At 44.3% G+C, this 15,575-nt stretch overlaps 1 protein-coding gene across 1 annotated transcript in view; it reads right to left on the reverse strand.

The window, feature by feature from the left end:
- FAM184B (family with sequence similarity 184 member B) overlaps positions 1–15,575 on the reverse strand; it is an 80,179-nt gene that overhangs the window by 14,569 nt on the left and 50,035 nt on the right. Inside the window, exons 8-11 of the mRNA XM_012807459.2 lie at positions 10,167–10,273; positions 5,709–5,838; positions 4,494–4,694; positions 2,440–2,593 (exon numbers count right to left, since the gene is read on the reverse strand). Of these exons, the coding sequence (XP_012662913.1) occupies positions 2,440–2,593; positions 4,494–4,694; positions 5,709–5,838; positions 10,167–10,273 (592 nt within the window). The remainder of the gene's footprint in view (positions 1–2,439; positions 2,594–4,493; positions 4,695–5,708; positions 5,839–10,166; positions 10,274–15,575) is intronic.

Here is a 15,575-nt window from a genome sequence, read left to right on the forward strand (position 1 = left end):
GGGTGATTTCTAGGGGATGCTGACTGATTTCTAGGAGGATGCTGACTGACTTCTAGGAGAACAATAGATCACTAGAGACTTCCCAGCATGATCAAAAGGCAAAAAACCAATTCCTTAAAATGGATATTTTCTAAGACAGTAGATGTTACTCAGTGGGCCATTGATTTTTAAGAAGATAATTTTCCAGTGCTAGTAAATTTGATGCTTTTCTGTTATAGATTTTTGAGACTATTTTAGCTATTGTAAACAATCTTTGAAGCACTGCTCTGATCATTTATAAGCCATGAGATAGGTACCTAACACGGGATTCACAGAGAGCAAACACCCAATATGTATTCGTAAAATAAACAAATGATGTGTAGAGTTAAGATGAATGACATTGTAAAGTTGAAAGAGTTCTCATAAGCTGACTAATCTTCTTTCAAAGATACAGTATATTAAACACATATAAAAGCTTAACATGGTCTGATAATGTCAACATGAAAAATTTACTTGGTCATCTTTCTTCCCCAACAAAATTTTAATAACGTAATTTCTATAGCTTCTTTTCTTTTTTATGCAATATTTAAAACATCAGATTAATAGGGCAGTACACAGGATTAGGTTACGCTGTCTGCAGTGTAAGGCTGAGTCTAAGCTGCAGCTGTGTCCTTCTCCCAGGAGTGCCGCGTCCCTGTGTGTTGCTCCCTCTGGATGGGAACTTGCTGAACCCTTTCTGCCCGTCCTGAACTTTTCTCTTAAGTGAGTATGTAGTTGTTCATCTACTAGTATTGACTTAATATTGAGCACATGTGATGCTTGTTTTTCCATTCTTGTGGTGCTTTACTTAGGAGAGTGTTTTCCAAATCCATTCACAGTTACAAAATTGGGAGCTTGTGTTGTGGGCCAGTCTCACTGGGGCTAGGTGATATCTCAAAGGAGTTTAGATTTGCATTTCTCTGATAATTAGAGATGATGTGCATGTTTATTCATGGTTTTATCTGACCTATCCGGCGGTCCGCTGTGTCTCCCACACAAATACCAGAATGACTGGATCCAGGAACATCTAACAGCACCCTGCCGTTCTGGTGCCACCCACCCAATACCACCCACAAAGCCTGCGATTTGCTATCATCATCTCAGAGTCCTTAAAGCTCCTCCTTCCTGGGACTGGTGCTGAGAATCCCAGTCAGTCCCCATGGTCTCTCTTTTCTCTGATTCTTTGCTCCAGGACAGACTGGGCTGCTGTGAAATCAGAAGAGCCCAGGAGAGGGCAGTGGGGACACTTGTGCCAACGGCTGCTGCTGGGTGTCAGAATCACCGGGGGTCCAGCCTGACCTGTACTTGGGCCTGGACCTGAGTCACGTGGCGTGGCCTGGGCTCTACCTTGTAAAATGCATCTTCTTTAGATGCTGCTGACTTCAGCATTTCCCACATGGGCCACCTGCACTCTAGGGTGGCTATAATGAGGGAGTCGATGAGCTCTAACTCCTTCCTCCTCCTCCCCCCATCACTTCCTCCAGAAAAATTGCAGTCAGGGGGTCACAATGTCCACTGAAAACTTAACCAAGCAGCAAAGCAGAGCTTACTCTCTTACGGAGGCAAAGAAAATGTCCTTCCCCAAAATCCTCCACAGGAATGCCCTGTCTGGGTTTGGAAGAAATCTTTAATAAAGCCAATATGGTCTCTGTTCGTTTTATTCTTAAGAGTGAGAAGACAGATAGATGAGAGTAAAGGAGATAATGAGTGACAGAGATGATCTACAGAATTGGAGCGAGGTCCCCAGAGTGAGCTCTGCAAGGCTGGAGTGACAGTGAACACTTCTATAGCACGTGTTGCACCCTGGGCTGTTCTAGGTGCTTCTCACATATTTACTCATGTAACCTTCCTTCCAGCCCGGTACGGTGAATGCTATTATGATCCTCATTTTACAGATGGCAGACTGAAGCACAGAGCAGTTAAACAACTTGCCAAAGATCACACAGCTAGTGAATGTTGGAGCCAGGCTCCAAATCCCTGCAGTTTGGCTTTAGACATCTGAACTACCTCTGTGAACTTCTAGAATGATTTATATCAGCCGTTTTGGGTGTAGAAACTGAAGAGGGGGTATATTTTATGCTGAGGAGAATGAGAGGGCAGACAGAGGAAACAGAGGAACACGCTAGAATCTGGAGGCCTAATCCCCTCCACCCCCAATTCATAGAAATCTTCAGAACAAAAATGAGAGGTCGAGGCAATCCTAGGAAACTCTTCTGAGGGTGCAGAGATCTGAGTTATGTTCGATACTAATGATGAGAATAACAGTATCTACATTCACGGGCCTAATTTAATCCACACCATGACCCAGGCCTGGGTGCCTCAGACCTCTGCGGCCCACCCTGCCCCTCGGCTGCTGCTGGTCTCTATCTGTGGACCTTGCGGGGGCCCAGGGCCCTTCTGGGTGTGCAGTGGTACATATACCTAGCAGCGCAGTCTGCTCAGCCTGCATCCTCGCATGTTCCTCCTGTAGCTCTTGCCTAGCCTTTTCCTCCAAGGACTGGAGCTCCAGCTGGTGTGCTTGGTGTTGGATCTGGAGACTGTGACTGAATTCCTTCTTCAAGCGCTCCTCAGTGGCCTGTGGCCAAAGGCAGGAAGACAGAGGCATGGAAGTGAGGACCTGTCCCTTCAGCCAAGCTCCTCCAAGCCAGGGGACTCTGAGCACTCACCACTCCCCTGTGGAGGGCTTACCAGACAACAGAGACTGCTCCTGCGATGGGCTAGCCCCAGCAGCCCTTTTGTATGGTATGAATTTACCTCCATCCATGACTAACTTGACCAGAGTGGACACCTGCTCCAAACTAGGCCAATGACAGCTCCTTTGTTAGAAGTTTGGAATTGGAGATAGGGGAAAGAAAGAGCTAGACAGACACTGACTGTAGAGCTCTCAATTTAACATACTCAGGAGCACCAAGGTGAGCATCTTATATCTGCTCCAGGACCGGCAGGGCAGAAGCAGCTGCCTGTGGAGAAAGCCCAGGGCTGGTGTGCAGAGCAGAGAAGAAATGATGGAAGGTTGGGGGGGAGGTCCTGGAAGACCTTGTAGCTTTTCCATCCCTGGTCTGGTTTGGTCTTGAGAACTGGCTGTGCATCTGCCCTTCGGCTTATTTTTATGGTCATGCTTTTGTTCATTCATTCTTTTATCCATATTTATTTATTTATTTTTGGTTTATTTGTGCTTTCACTCAATGGACATTTACTGAAGGCCTACTATGTTACTACGTGTCAAGCACCCACCGCAAGTTCTACCGACAGCTGTGCAAACGTTAATAAAGTTCTCCTCACTGCCTGCCAACCAAGCTCTGTTGGTTTCTTTGCTAGATACAAAAATGACCCCAAAGATGGTTTCTGAATCCTCAGAAACTAAATTTGTCACCTTAAAAGATATTTGGGATTCTGAACTGTCTACATACTACAGTAGAAGAGGAGTTTAGGTCTCACACTGCACCTCTTCCATCCCCCCTGGGTGCTTATCTCACTTTCTGAACATGTTTAAATATACTCCATGTTTCCTTTATGCGAGGTTGTGAATATCACTCCCTATTGAGCTTGATAATTATGATGAAAGTGCTGCCATGTGCAGCTTTCTGTTTCCCCTGTATTAATCAGGGCTGCCTTTTTTTGCTTGCTGTTCTTTGACTATTTGGGTGCATGTTCCTACAGTTTCTGAATGCTTTCTAAAACACTTTCGCTGCAATTTTCCACATGGCCAGTTTTCTCAGTTCTATTTTCCCCAGGAGACATCCCTTCCGGAGCCCTCAGCACCCTCGCTGAGTCTGGCCTCCTGACGCCTCCTGCCTCGCTCCTGCACTGTGTTGGTGTCTGTCCCACCCCCACCCCCTGGCCCCACCCCCACCCCCACTCCCCTTTGCTTGGCTTGCTGCCTTCTTGTGAGACACCGTCAAGGAAGGGCAGGAAGAGAATGCCTTCGAGAATGCAACGCTTAAGCCAGGCCAGAAGGTGGGAGACACTAGATGAGACGCGCTTGGACTGCCCTGCTGGATCATACGCGCTTGGGGACCTGACCACCATGGTGGGTCCAAACCCTGTGAAGGTCCTTGGGGCTGAGCTGATTTTTCTCAACTTTGCACTGTTCTTGAGGGGAGCAGATCCTTATCATCTGTGGGACTGAGACTGACTTCCCAGCAAGCATCAAGCAAGACATTGCTTATGTACCAGAAGCAAACTTTTCTTATGTTATCAAGACCACATGTGGGTGGGAAAAGCAATACAAGAAGCTCAATGGACCTTCAGCAAAGTCTGATTCTTTGTTTTGCCACTTACTAGCTGTGTGTTCCTGAGAAAGTCACTAAACCTCTCTGAGCCTCTTTTTTCATCTGGAAGAAGGGAATGTAATAATAAAGACCTTGTAAGATGACTGTGGGGGTTAGAGAAAATGTAGAAAGGGCAGCACTTATTGTCCAGCAGGTGCTCATACAGCAGGTGCCTGGAGGGTTGGCCTCACAGTCCTCACTCACCTTGAGCTCCTGTGCCTTGGCCTTCTCCAGCACACGCAGTGCTCTCTGCTGTGAAGCCTCGAGCTGGGCTCTCGCTGCCTGGCTGTCCTGGAGCTCCCGCTGCAGCTTGTCCCTCTCGTGGTCTGCGAGCTGCTTGAGTACCTGCAGGTCCTCCCTGTAGCTGCTGGTGCAGTGCTCCAGAGCCCGCTGCATCTGTGACACCTGCCACGGGGCGTTCTGCCCTCAGCCTAGGCCCCTTCCTTTCCTGGATTTTGTTGTTTTTAATACAAGCTTTCTGAACATCACTTCAACCCAGCTGAGCCGCCTCTGTCTGTGAGAACTTTGAGCTAGGGGAAGCTACAAACTTCGGGAACCTGGGGGAGACTAATCCTCCCAGGGGCCCTTCACCTTGAGCCATGAGTGCCAGGAAAGAGGGGAAGACAGGCTGGGACACAAACCTTCCAGGAGAGGTCAAGAGGGGACCAGAAAGCCTCCATGGGCCCACCCTCCCCTGGCCTCTTTAGGTACTTGCTTGAACCGCACTTCCCTGTTGAGGCTTTTCCTGACCCAGGCCCTGTGTGCTTCCACATCTCCAGTCCCCTCCTCTAGGCTCTGTTTTCTCTTTTTCCTAAAGCCCTTCCCTCCCTCCCTCCCTCCTTCCATCCCTTCCTTCCTTCTCTCCTTTTGTTTTTAGACAGAATCTCATTCTGTTGCCCTGGGCTTGAGTGCCATGGCATTATCATAGCTCACAGCAACCTCAAACTCTTAGGCTCAAGCGATCCTCTATAGGCACCTGGAACTTCTGTGCTCAAGCGATCTACCTGCCTCAGCCTCACAGAGCCACTGTGCCCAGCTGTCCTTATTACTTTCAAAGGAACTATATGATCACCTTACATCCTGTGTCTAGCATTTATCATCTGTTCCACCTCCTCTGAAGAAAATACAAAATATATTGCCTGCTCTCACCTCTGCTACTAAAATAAACATGTATATACATTCCTGATATATAAAATACATTTTGTCAGGTTTGGTCATTGATGGTTCATTGTAGGTGTTCCTGAGCCAGCAGGATTTGCACAAATGAATGGATAAAACCAAGAATCCTGCTTTGCGCAGACCTGCCATGCCCTCCCAGCTTGAATATGCACTTCCCAGGTTGTCTGAAAGGAGGTGGAGGAGGAGGAGGCAGGGTCCCCACAGTGTGTGGGCCCATCCCCACCAGAGCTGTCCCTCTACCTGGGCTTGCAACGTGGCCTTTTGGCTCTGCCAGACCTGCTGAAGACGCTGGATTTCAGGGGCCTTCTCCTTCTGCAAAGTCTCCAGTGCGGGCTGCGGGTCACTTCCCTCCTTGTGGGGCACTTTGATCCTTTGAAGATAAGGAGGCAACAATCACAAAGGATCCCAGGACTGGGGATGACACTGCCACCCTGGTAATGTGTCAGCCAGTGTGGCTGGAGGAGGGAGCTTCAGTAGCTGCTAGTGGGGTGAGAAATACACTGGTGACTCAGGGACCAACCTGACATGCAGAGCAAGTGTTACTGCACTTATGACCGCCAGGGGGCAGCGGGAGCCACCTGGTATCTGGTTACTGGGTGCTCCATAAACAGACTGTCAGGATAACTGAGTCACTTATATGTGGGATCCTTGGGGGCTCCAAAATGAGGCCTCTTGGGTCTCATTTCACAACCCTTTCTGCATATGAGGAAAAAAGAAACAAAAATGCTTTACTTTCATACAATTTTACATAGGCCTCTACATATGTAGTATGGGTAAGAAATGTGGGTTTAAAGCTACAAGAGCATCTGCACTATAGATAAGATGCTGACAAAAGTCTTGAGAGGAGAGCAGAGCCCCCTTCCTAAAGAGTCACAAACCAATGGGGGAGTCCGCAACATGAGAAAACAAACTGTTCCTGACCCCTCAGCTGCCCCACTGGTATACAAATTTAATTCCTAACTTTTGGATCAGCTGAGAAACTCAAACGTGATTGGTTTAGATTTACATTAAGTATTTATCTTGTTTGATGATGTACAAGGATGCTGCATGGGATGAGAAGGTGGGCATCTCTGTAGAGGTTCCCAGGATGCTCTGCTTCCTCTGGTAAGGACACCAGGTCAGAGAAGCAGAGGCCGGGGATTAGGGGCCTGCGCTGTGAGCAGAGAGGCCAGGAGAAGGGCAGTTGGCAGAGAGGTGAGAAGGCCCAGGCTGGGGAGTTAATGGGAGGACAGTTGACAGGGACCCCTGCAAGCAGGGTAGGATGCCACAAGAAGCACAGGGACATGGCCAAGAGCTGTAGCCTCTGGCTCCCAGGACGTGGACTGGTATCTGTCTGTGGCCTGTTAGGAACTGGGGCACAGCAGGCAGTGAGGGGCAGGAGAGAAAGCCAAGCTGCATCTGTACTGACAGCTGTTTCCCATCACTCACACTCACCACCCGAGCTCCGCCTACTTTGCCCGCCTTCCCCTGTGGCCTGTAGAAAATTGTCTTCCATCAAACAGGTCCCTGCGGCTCGGCGCCTATAGCTCAACCGGCTAAGGCGCCAGCCACGTACACCTAAGGTGACGGGTTCGAATCCCCAGCCCGGACCCGCCAAAACAACAATGATGGCTGCAACCAAAAAAAAAAAAATAGCCGGGCGTTGTGGTGGGCGCCTGTGGTCCCAGCTGCTTGGGAGGCAGAGGCAGGAGACTCGCTTGAGCCCAGGCGTTGGAGGTTGCTGTGAGCTGTGATGCTACGGCACTCTACCCAGGGGGACAGCTTGAGGCTCTGTCTCAAAAAAAAAAAAAAAAAACAGGTCCCTGATGCCAAAATGTTGGGGACCCCTGGCTAAGAGCATGGTGCTAGAGCCACACAGCTGGGTTTCAAATTCCAGCTCTACTATTTACTATTTATGTGATCTTGGTAAGATCTTTAAACTCTCTGGGCCTGAGTTTCTTTCTCTATAACATGGGGTTAATAATGCTAATTTTACATAGGGACTGATAAAGTTCACATTCATAAAGTACTTAAAATAGGGTCTGGCACATAGTAAGAATCATATAAAGAGCTAAGTCAACATTTATTTTTTTTTCCTAAGTCAACATTTAAACACAGAGGAGTTTTCTTTCTCTGCATTCTGATTCTCTTACACATTATCCTCAAGCCTTCTGAAGATGTGCTGAGCTCAGCCATCTTTAGAGAGTGATGAAGGAAAAACATCTGGATCTGAGCTCTGGGTAAGAAACCAACTCGAGGCTTAGGAGGAGGCCAGAGAAGCAAGGAGAGCAGCCTAGAGCAAGAGCGACAAGTGGCAACACCAGGTTGGCTGTGCCAAACAGGTAAACCCGTGAATCCATGTGAAAGGGGTAGACATCCTCCCAGGATAGTTATTATCATTATTTAGAGCCACGGTCTCATGATGTTGCCCAGGCTGGAGTGCAGTGGAGCAATCCTAACTCACTGTGGCCTTGAACTCCTGGGGTCACACAATCCTCCTGTCTCAGCTTCCCAAGGGTCTAGGACTACAGCCTCCACTATGTCTGGCCCTATTTTTAAATGTTTTATTGACGTAAAATTCACATATAGTGAAATGCACAGATCTTAGGTGTACAGTTCAGTGAGGTCTGGTAAATACATATAACCATGAAACCAAAATCTCAAGTCAAAATACAAAACATTTACGTTAGCCCCAAACTCCCCTGGCAGCCAAAGCTCTGATTCCCGTCACCATAGATTAAATTTGCCTGAGCTTAAGTAGGATCCTAACAGAATACTGTGGTGAGTATTCTTTGGTTGCAGGCTTGTTTTGCTCAACCTAACTTCTCTGGGACTCACCCATGTTGTTGCGTATGTTGGTAGTTGACATCTTCTGTTGTTAAGTAGCATCCCATCTACGTGACTATCCCATTTGTTTATCCATTTTCCTTACTAAGAGACATTGAATTGTTTACACTTCAAGGCTATTATGGGTGAAGCTACTAGAAATAAATTTGTCCAAAGGTTTTTGCAGATGTATCTTTTCATTTCTTTTGCTTAACTGCCTAGGAGACAAACTGCTGGTAGGTATGTGCTTAAATTTTTCAGAAATAATCAAATAGTCTTCTAGAGGGGGTGTGCCATTGTATACCCTGCCAGCAGTGTCTGAGAGTTCCAACTGCCCTATGTTGTTGCCAACATTTTGTGTTGGCAGTGTTTTTTTTGTTTGTTTGTTTTTTTAATTTTAGCCACTCCAGGGGATGGGAAATGATATCTCATTGTGGTTGCAAGTTACATTTCCCTGGTGCCTAATGATGTTGAGTACAGGTTCATGTGCTTATGGGCCATTCACATATCTTTTATGTAGGTGTCTATTCAAGCATTTTGTTCATTTTGAAAACTGGTTTGCATTTTTGTTACTGATTTATAAGAATCTTTTACATATTTTGGATACAGACTTGAGACTTTCTCCCAGTCCGTGGCTTATCTATTCACTTTATAAGGGTAATTTATTTTAAATAAGCAGAACTTTCCATTTTGATGGAGTTTTTTCTTTTATGATGAGTGTTTTCATGGTCTATCTAAAAAATTATTGCCTACCACAAAGTTGCAAAGATATTCTTTTACATTTTCGTTGTTAGGTTTAGAACTATGAAACATCTCAAATTTGTTTTGTATGGGGGTAAAAATAGGGACTGAGGTTCATTCTCTGCCAAGACAGTTTGCTGAAAACCTTTTTCTATCCCCATTGAATTATGTTGGCACTGCTAACAAAAATTGATTTATCAACTATGCATGGATCTACTTCTAGACACCCTGTTACATTTCATTGATTTGTCTGTACACTGATGCCACATAGTTTTTATGATTCGAGATTTATATTATGACTTTTTTTTTGAGACAGAGTCTGACTTTGTCTCCTTGTATAGAGTGCTGTGTCATCGTAGCTCACAGCAACCTCAAACTCTTAGGCCTAAGAGATTCTCTGGCCTCAGCCTCCTGAGTAGCAGGGACTACAGGCAGCTGTTATGATGCCTACCTAGGTTTTTTTCCCTATTTTTAGTAGAGACGGGGGTCTCACCCTTGCTTAGGCTGGTCTTGAACTTCTGAGCTCAGGTGATCCACTCACCTCAGCCTCTCAGAGTGCCAGGATTACAGGCATGAGCCAGTGCCAGGATTATAGGCATGAGCCACTGCGCCTGGCCTATGTCTTGAAATTAGGTAGCCTGAGTCCTTCAACTTTGTTCTTCAAGATTTTTAATTTGGGAGTTTTTCTAGGTCATTTGCTTTTGCATATTGATTTTCAAAGAAGCTGATTTGTTTCTATAAATAAGCCTATTGGGATTTTGCTTGGGATTTGAATTGAATCTATAGATCAACATAGGGTAAATTAATACCTCAATTGTATTATATAATTTCAATCATGATCATTTTGTCCATAAATAAACATTTCTACTCTTGCTTCCTAATCTGTATTTCTCCTCTTGTTGTATAGTAACTGGCTAGGATCTTCAGTACAATGCCAATTACTGAGAGCAGAATTTTTGCCCTGTTCCCACCCTTAGCAGCATTTCACCATACAGTATATTGTCTGTAACTTCTCCGAGATGACCTTTCTCAGGTCCAGAAGCCTCTCTTCCATTCACAGATTTTCTGCGAGTGACAAAGCTCCCCTATCTCTCAAATCCGAACCTGAGCCCTCATTCCCTGGAGCGCATGAAGTCTGCTGCCCTCCCATACCTTCCTTCCTCCTCACTGCCGGCTCCTTCCTCCACTGCTAACTTATCTTGACAGTCTTCTCCCCTGGGTGGTGTCTGAGAAGTTTCATTCAGCTTTAAGCATGGATCCTGCAGCAAAAAACATGGCAAGATGAGATTAAGTACAGCTCCCTGATTCAGCCTGTGGCTTATTCAAAGCGGAGTCGGGTGCCAGCTCACATGGCTGAGAGGATGAGGGGCCTGGCACAGCGCCTGCCTCGCCACCAGTGCCAGCCCTTATCCTCAGACCCTGGGTTTCAGTCTGCAGAGCATGTCACACAGCCAACAATGCTAAAGCACAAAGAAAGAAAGTGACCTGGCCAGAGTCCCACAGTCACTGACTGAGCAGTGGAAATGGGAGACGCTGCCAGGCAGCAAGACCCTGGGACCTGAACTCTTCACCACTTCATGATACTGTCCCACGAATAACCCACAGGGGGTGGTTTGTGCAGGCCCACCTCACGGGGCTGCTGTGAGATGTGAGAACAGTGCTGCTCACAGGCAGTGTAAGTAGAGACACTGTAATTATCACTATCATGCGGCCTATTTTATAGGTCATCATATGCTACATCTCAGTAGGTAGGATCAGAAAACACGGCACCTGCTGAATGACCAGAGCACTGAGAAGTGGGTTTGGGAGAAGACTGCAGTGACTATTAGTTAACCACTAGGCTTCTGAATTGTTTATGAACTGAATTTGTTCACATTGTCATTCTCCACCTTTCCACACAGATATAAAGGCATAAAAGACTTTCTTATTTTGTCCTTTATCCTACTTGTCACTGTAACCATTGTCTATGAAAACAGTGTAATAACAAAGGCTAAGAACAGATTTATTTGTCGTTAAATCTCATTAAATGATGATAAATTGCAACCAAGGTTTTTCACTAAGTTGCACGGCCTTGAGTCACAAATCTTCTCCTTTCTGGACCTGAGCCACTATGCCCAGCTCCTAAATTTAATCTTATGCCCTATGTCATTCCCCACAGTTTGTTTCTCTGATTAAACCCTGACACACCCTTTAGTCTCCAAATGTACTTAGTCTTTAAGGCCTGATTCTACTGTGACCTTCTCTCTTTTGTTGTTACACTCCATCCTCTCAAAGTTCCCATAACTATTTTTTAAACCAGGCACTGCTGTAGGGGGCACATGAATAAATAAAATAGACAAAAATTTTTCTGCCTTCTATTAGTTATAGGAGCATTTTCTCTCTCCCTTCCTATAAGTGAAGGTAAAAGTAATCCCAGATATAGTTTTTTTTAAATGCTATACATTCTATAGCTAGTAATGGAGAACCTCCAGCACAGTTATTTATCATAACTTGAATCCTCCCTTTACATTGTGTAACTAGTTGACACCCCCCAGTCACAGGGCCCAGAAAGTTTGGTGCATTGTTATGCACTTTCAAAATTGATATAACTGAACAGAATACATGACCTACAAAGAAACAGGAAGCTGAAGCTATAATGCAGAGTACAACCTACATCTGGACCTCCTGTGCCCCCTAGTTTCAGGTATTTGGGGCATGGAAAATATCTTAGAGATCTCCAATTCCCCTAAAGCCCAGCAGCAAGTATCACAGTCTGAGCAGAACCACTCTGTGAGTGATCTGTTGTAAATACAGGTTCTACATAAACCTGGGGAAAAGTCAGGGTGAATGTGGAAAAACAACAATAAAAAATCCAAACAGCATGCAGACCACTGAAATATAAATACATAAATGATGTATAATTAATTAGGTCCAGGTTTCAAAAGGAAAATCAGGGTTACAAAGGAATCTGGGTGATTAGAAAGCACAAAATATGAAACATGTTGGCGAAGACAGTTCTAATGACAAACACAAACTAAGTTCAATGTGCAGATCTACCCTGATAAAAGGAATTAGTCGCTCACTAAAACACTGTTATAATGAACCTATAGGCACAGAAAAGCAGGGCTTGAAAGCATAAGGCAGAATGTCCATAACTGTAGGGAGAAATGGAAAGATCTGTAATTATAATGGGAGATGTTAATATATTATCTCAGAAATTGATACATTAAACAAACAAAATAAGCTAGGATACGGAAGATTTGAGCAACTAGATCAATATACTAAGCATAATAGCTAAAAAAGAAACAAATAGCTACTAACATTTACACTTAATACGTACCGGGTCCTCGATGTAGCCACATAAAGAATACATCCACAGAGCTGGAATTCAAATATGTGTGCTTTAGCCACTAAGCTGAGAATATACAACTCTTTTTTTCTATCCATGGGGAAAATTTTAAAAAACTGATGCCACATTAGTCTAAAGAGCAAATTTCAACACAGTTCAAAGTGTGGACATTTTACAGTCTGTGTTATCTGACGGTGCTGCAATAAAATGAGGAAGCAATAAGAAAGTAGGTTAAACCAGTGAGATAACCTTCAAAACTCTGGGATACAGCTAATATGGAAATTGAGAGCCTTAAATGTATTTACTAGAAAATATTTAAGAAGTTAGGAAAAGAAAAAAAGAATAAACTCAAAATAAGTAGAAGTAAAGCAATATAAAATATAAAAAAAAATAAAATATAAAAAATAGATATGACCAGCACATCTGAAAGCTGGATTTTTGAAAAGATAAATCAGACTCTGGTCAAGGACAAGGGGAGAAGAAACTCAGTGCAACACGAAAGACAGTTATTACAGAGAGTAAAAAGAATTCCAAATGTACTCTGAGCCACCGGCAAGCCTGTGAAAAGGAATCTGCCAGAGGTAATTTCTGGGCCACTCTATCGACTGCTGCTATATTTAAAGGAGTTCTGGGCAGAAGTCCAGAAACAGAGAGGACTAAAGACACCAAAATGTCTGATGCACCTGGATAATACCACTGGCTCACAGTTACATTGCATTTGTTTATTTTCATCATTATCTCACGGATGTATATTACTCTGTGAGGCTGCCGGGAAAGGGGAGCTAAGATTGCAGAAGGCTACTGAGTTGTTTCAGGTCACACAGCCACTGGAAAGGGGACAGGAGGACTAGGCCCTTGTACTGTCTGACTTTCATCCATGTCATTCCAAGTTACTGCACTGGCTCTCAGCTGTGCTCTGCTGACATGATCACCAGCTAATAGCATCAGAGCCAATAGAATGTGAGCTCAAACTGTGTTGTGCGAACATATGCTGAGAAGTATCTGCAAAACAGACTCAAAACCAACCCCAGAGGAGTGATGTCAGCAACATGGCAGAGGAAAACCCTGGCCCCCCTTTCCCCTATAAACACAGATTCAGCAATAATTCATGGACAAATTCAATTTATGAGAAATCAGAAACTAACCAAAAGGTTTCTATTGAGACTGCTAAAATGTTCTCCAGATAAGCAATAGGACTGTTTCGCTGCCTTTTTGTTTTGAGACAAGGTCTTACCCTGTCACACAGGCTAGAGTGCAGTGAGAGCATAGTTCACAAGAACCTCAAACTCCTGGGTCCCAGTGATCCAACTGCCTCCCTGGAACTACAGGCTGGTCCACGATGCCTGGATAATTTTTCTATTTTTAGTGGAGGTTGGTCTTAAATTCCTGACCTCAAGTGATCCTCCCAAAGTGGTAGAATTACAGGCATGAGCCAGTGTGTCTGGTCTGTTTTGCTTCTTTACTATTTGTGTTTTCACTGGAGTAGCGCGTAATTTCCTTCAAGATCTTTTCCTCTGCATTCACAATTCACAGTTGCATTCACAACTGATGAAGAGGCTTAACTTCTGGCCTGTCTTGGTGTACAACATGCCTCCCTCACTAAGCTTCACAATTTCTAGTTTTTGATTTAAAGTGAAAGAAGTTCTAGTTTTCCTTCCACTTGTACACTGACAGACCATTGAAAGGTTATTAATTGACCTAATTTCAATATTGTTGTGTCTCAGGGAACAGAGAGCCTGACGAGAGGGAGCAAGATAGTCAGTGGAACAGGCAGAACACACACATTCATCAGTTCATTCAACATCATATATGGGCACGGTTCAAGGTGCCCAAAAGCTATTTATTGTAGTAACATCAAAGATCACTGATCACAGATCACTTTAACAGATATAATAATAATGAAAAAGTTAAAAATATAGGAAGAATTGCCAAAATGTAACACAGAGACACAAAGTGTATTTTTATTTTTATTTATTTATTTTTTTTGAGACAGAGCCTCAAGCTGTCCCCCTGGGTAGAGTGCCATGGCTTCACTGCTCACAGCAACCTCCAACTTCTGGGCTCAAGCGAGTCTCCTGACTCAGCCTCCGAAGTAGCTGGGACCACAGGCGCCTGCCACAATGCCCAGCTATATTTTGGATGCAGCCGTTATTGTTGTTTGGCGGGTCCAGGCTGGATTTGAACCTACCACCTTAGGTATATGTGGCTGGTGCCTTAGCTGCTTGAGCCACAGGTGCCGAGCCAGTGTATTTTTAAATTAAGGTATATACATTGTTTTTTTTTTTTTTTTAAACAAAATGCTACTGCACACTTAACAGACTACTGTGTAGTATAAAAAGGGCTTTCATATGCCTGGAGAAACTAAAGAATTTGTATGACTTTCTTTACTATAACACTCACTTTATTGTGGTTGTCTGCCACTGAACCCACAATATCTCCAAGGTCTGCCTATATAATGGAGCCAAAAAATTCCTATTGCCTAGTGATGTTGCAGTCATTGTAAGGACAGCACAATGTGTTATCTTTTCTATGTTTAGATACACAAATACTCAGCATTGTGTCACAATTGCTTACAGTACTGGGTACAGTAATATGTTCCTTGATGTTGCCATAGAGCCCAGGTGTGTAGTGGGCTACGCCATCCAGGTTTGGGTCATTTCTCAGAATGGATCCCCATTAAGTGATGCATGGACTGTATTTTACACATGAACTTGACCATGGAGATCCACAAATTGCTGGTGAATGAGCACTGTCAAGCTACTTGTTTTAATTGTCCACTTCTCTGAACTCTAATTGGAGTAGATTCCCCAGCTGTCAATATTTTTGTTATGTGCCTAGGATTCCAGGGACCCCTCTGGGAGGAACATCCCTGAGCCACTGCTGGTGCATCACAAGTTATCTGATTCCTGATTCTGGGTCTAGATCTGAGAGTAACCTGATTCCTCCTTCTGGGTCTCCATTAGCTGTTTTGCTCAGTTTCAGCCAAACTTTCTCTCCAGTATTAAAGTGGCCTGGAATGACTAGTGTAAACAAAAAAATAGACAGTTCTGCACCTTCTCCCAACCACTCACTGGAAAAGCATCCTCCCAACTCCCCCCAAGCAAATGGCTGGTTGTTTTAAACCTGGGTTCACATTAATTATTCATTTCTCATCTTCTAGTCATTTGTCCTCTTCTGGACTGTTTCTATTTTATTTTATTTTTATTTTTAATTTTAATTTTTTTTTTTTTTTT

Source organism: Otolemur garnettii, unplaced genomic scaffold (assembly GCF_000181295.1).
Source record: "Otolemur garnettii isolate 467f Iridium unplaced genomic scaffold, OtoGar3 scaffold00069, whole genome shotgun sequence".
Lineage (NCBI taxonomy): Eukaryota > Metazoa > Chordata > Mammalia > Primates > Galagidae > Otolemur > Otolemur garnettii.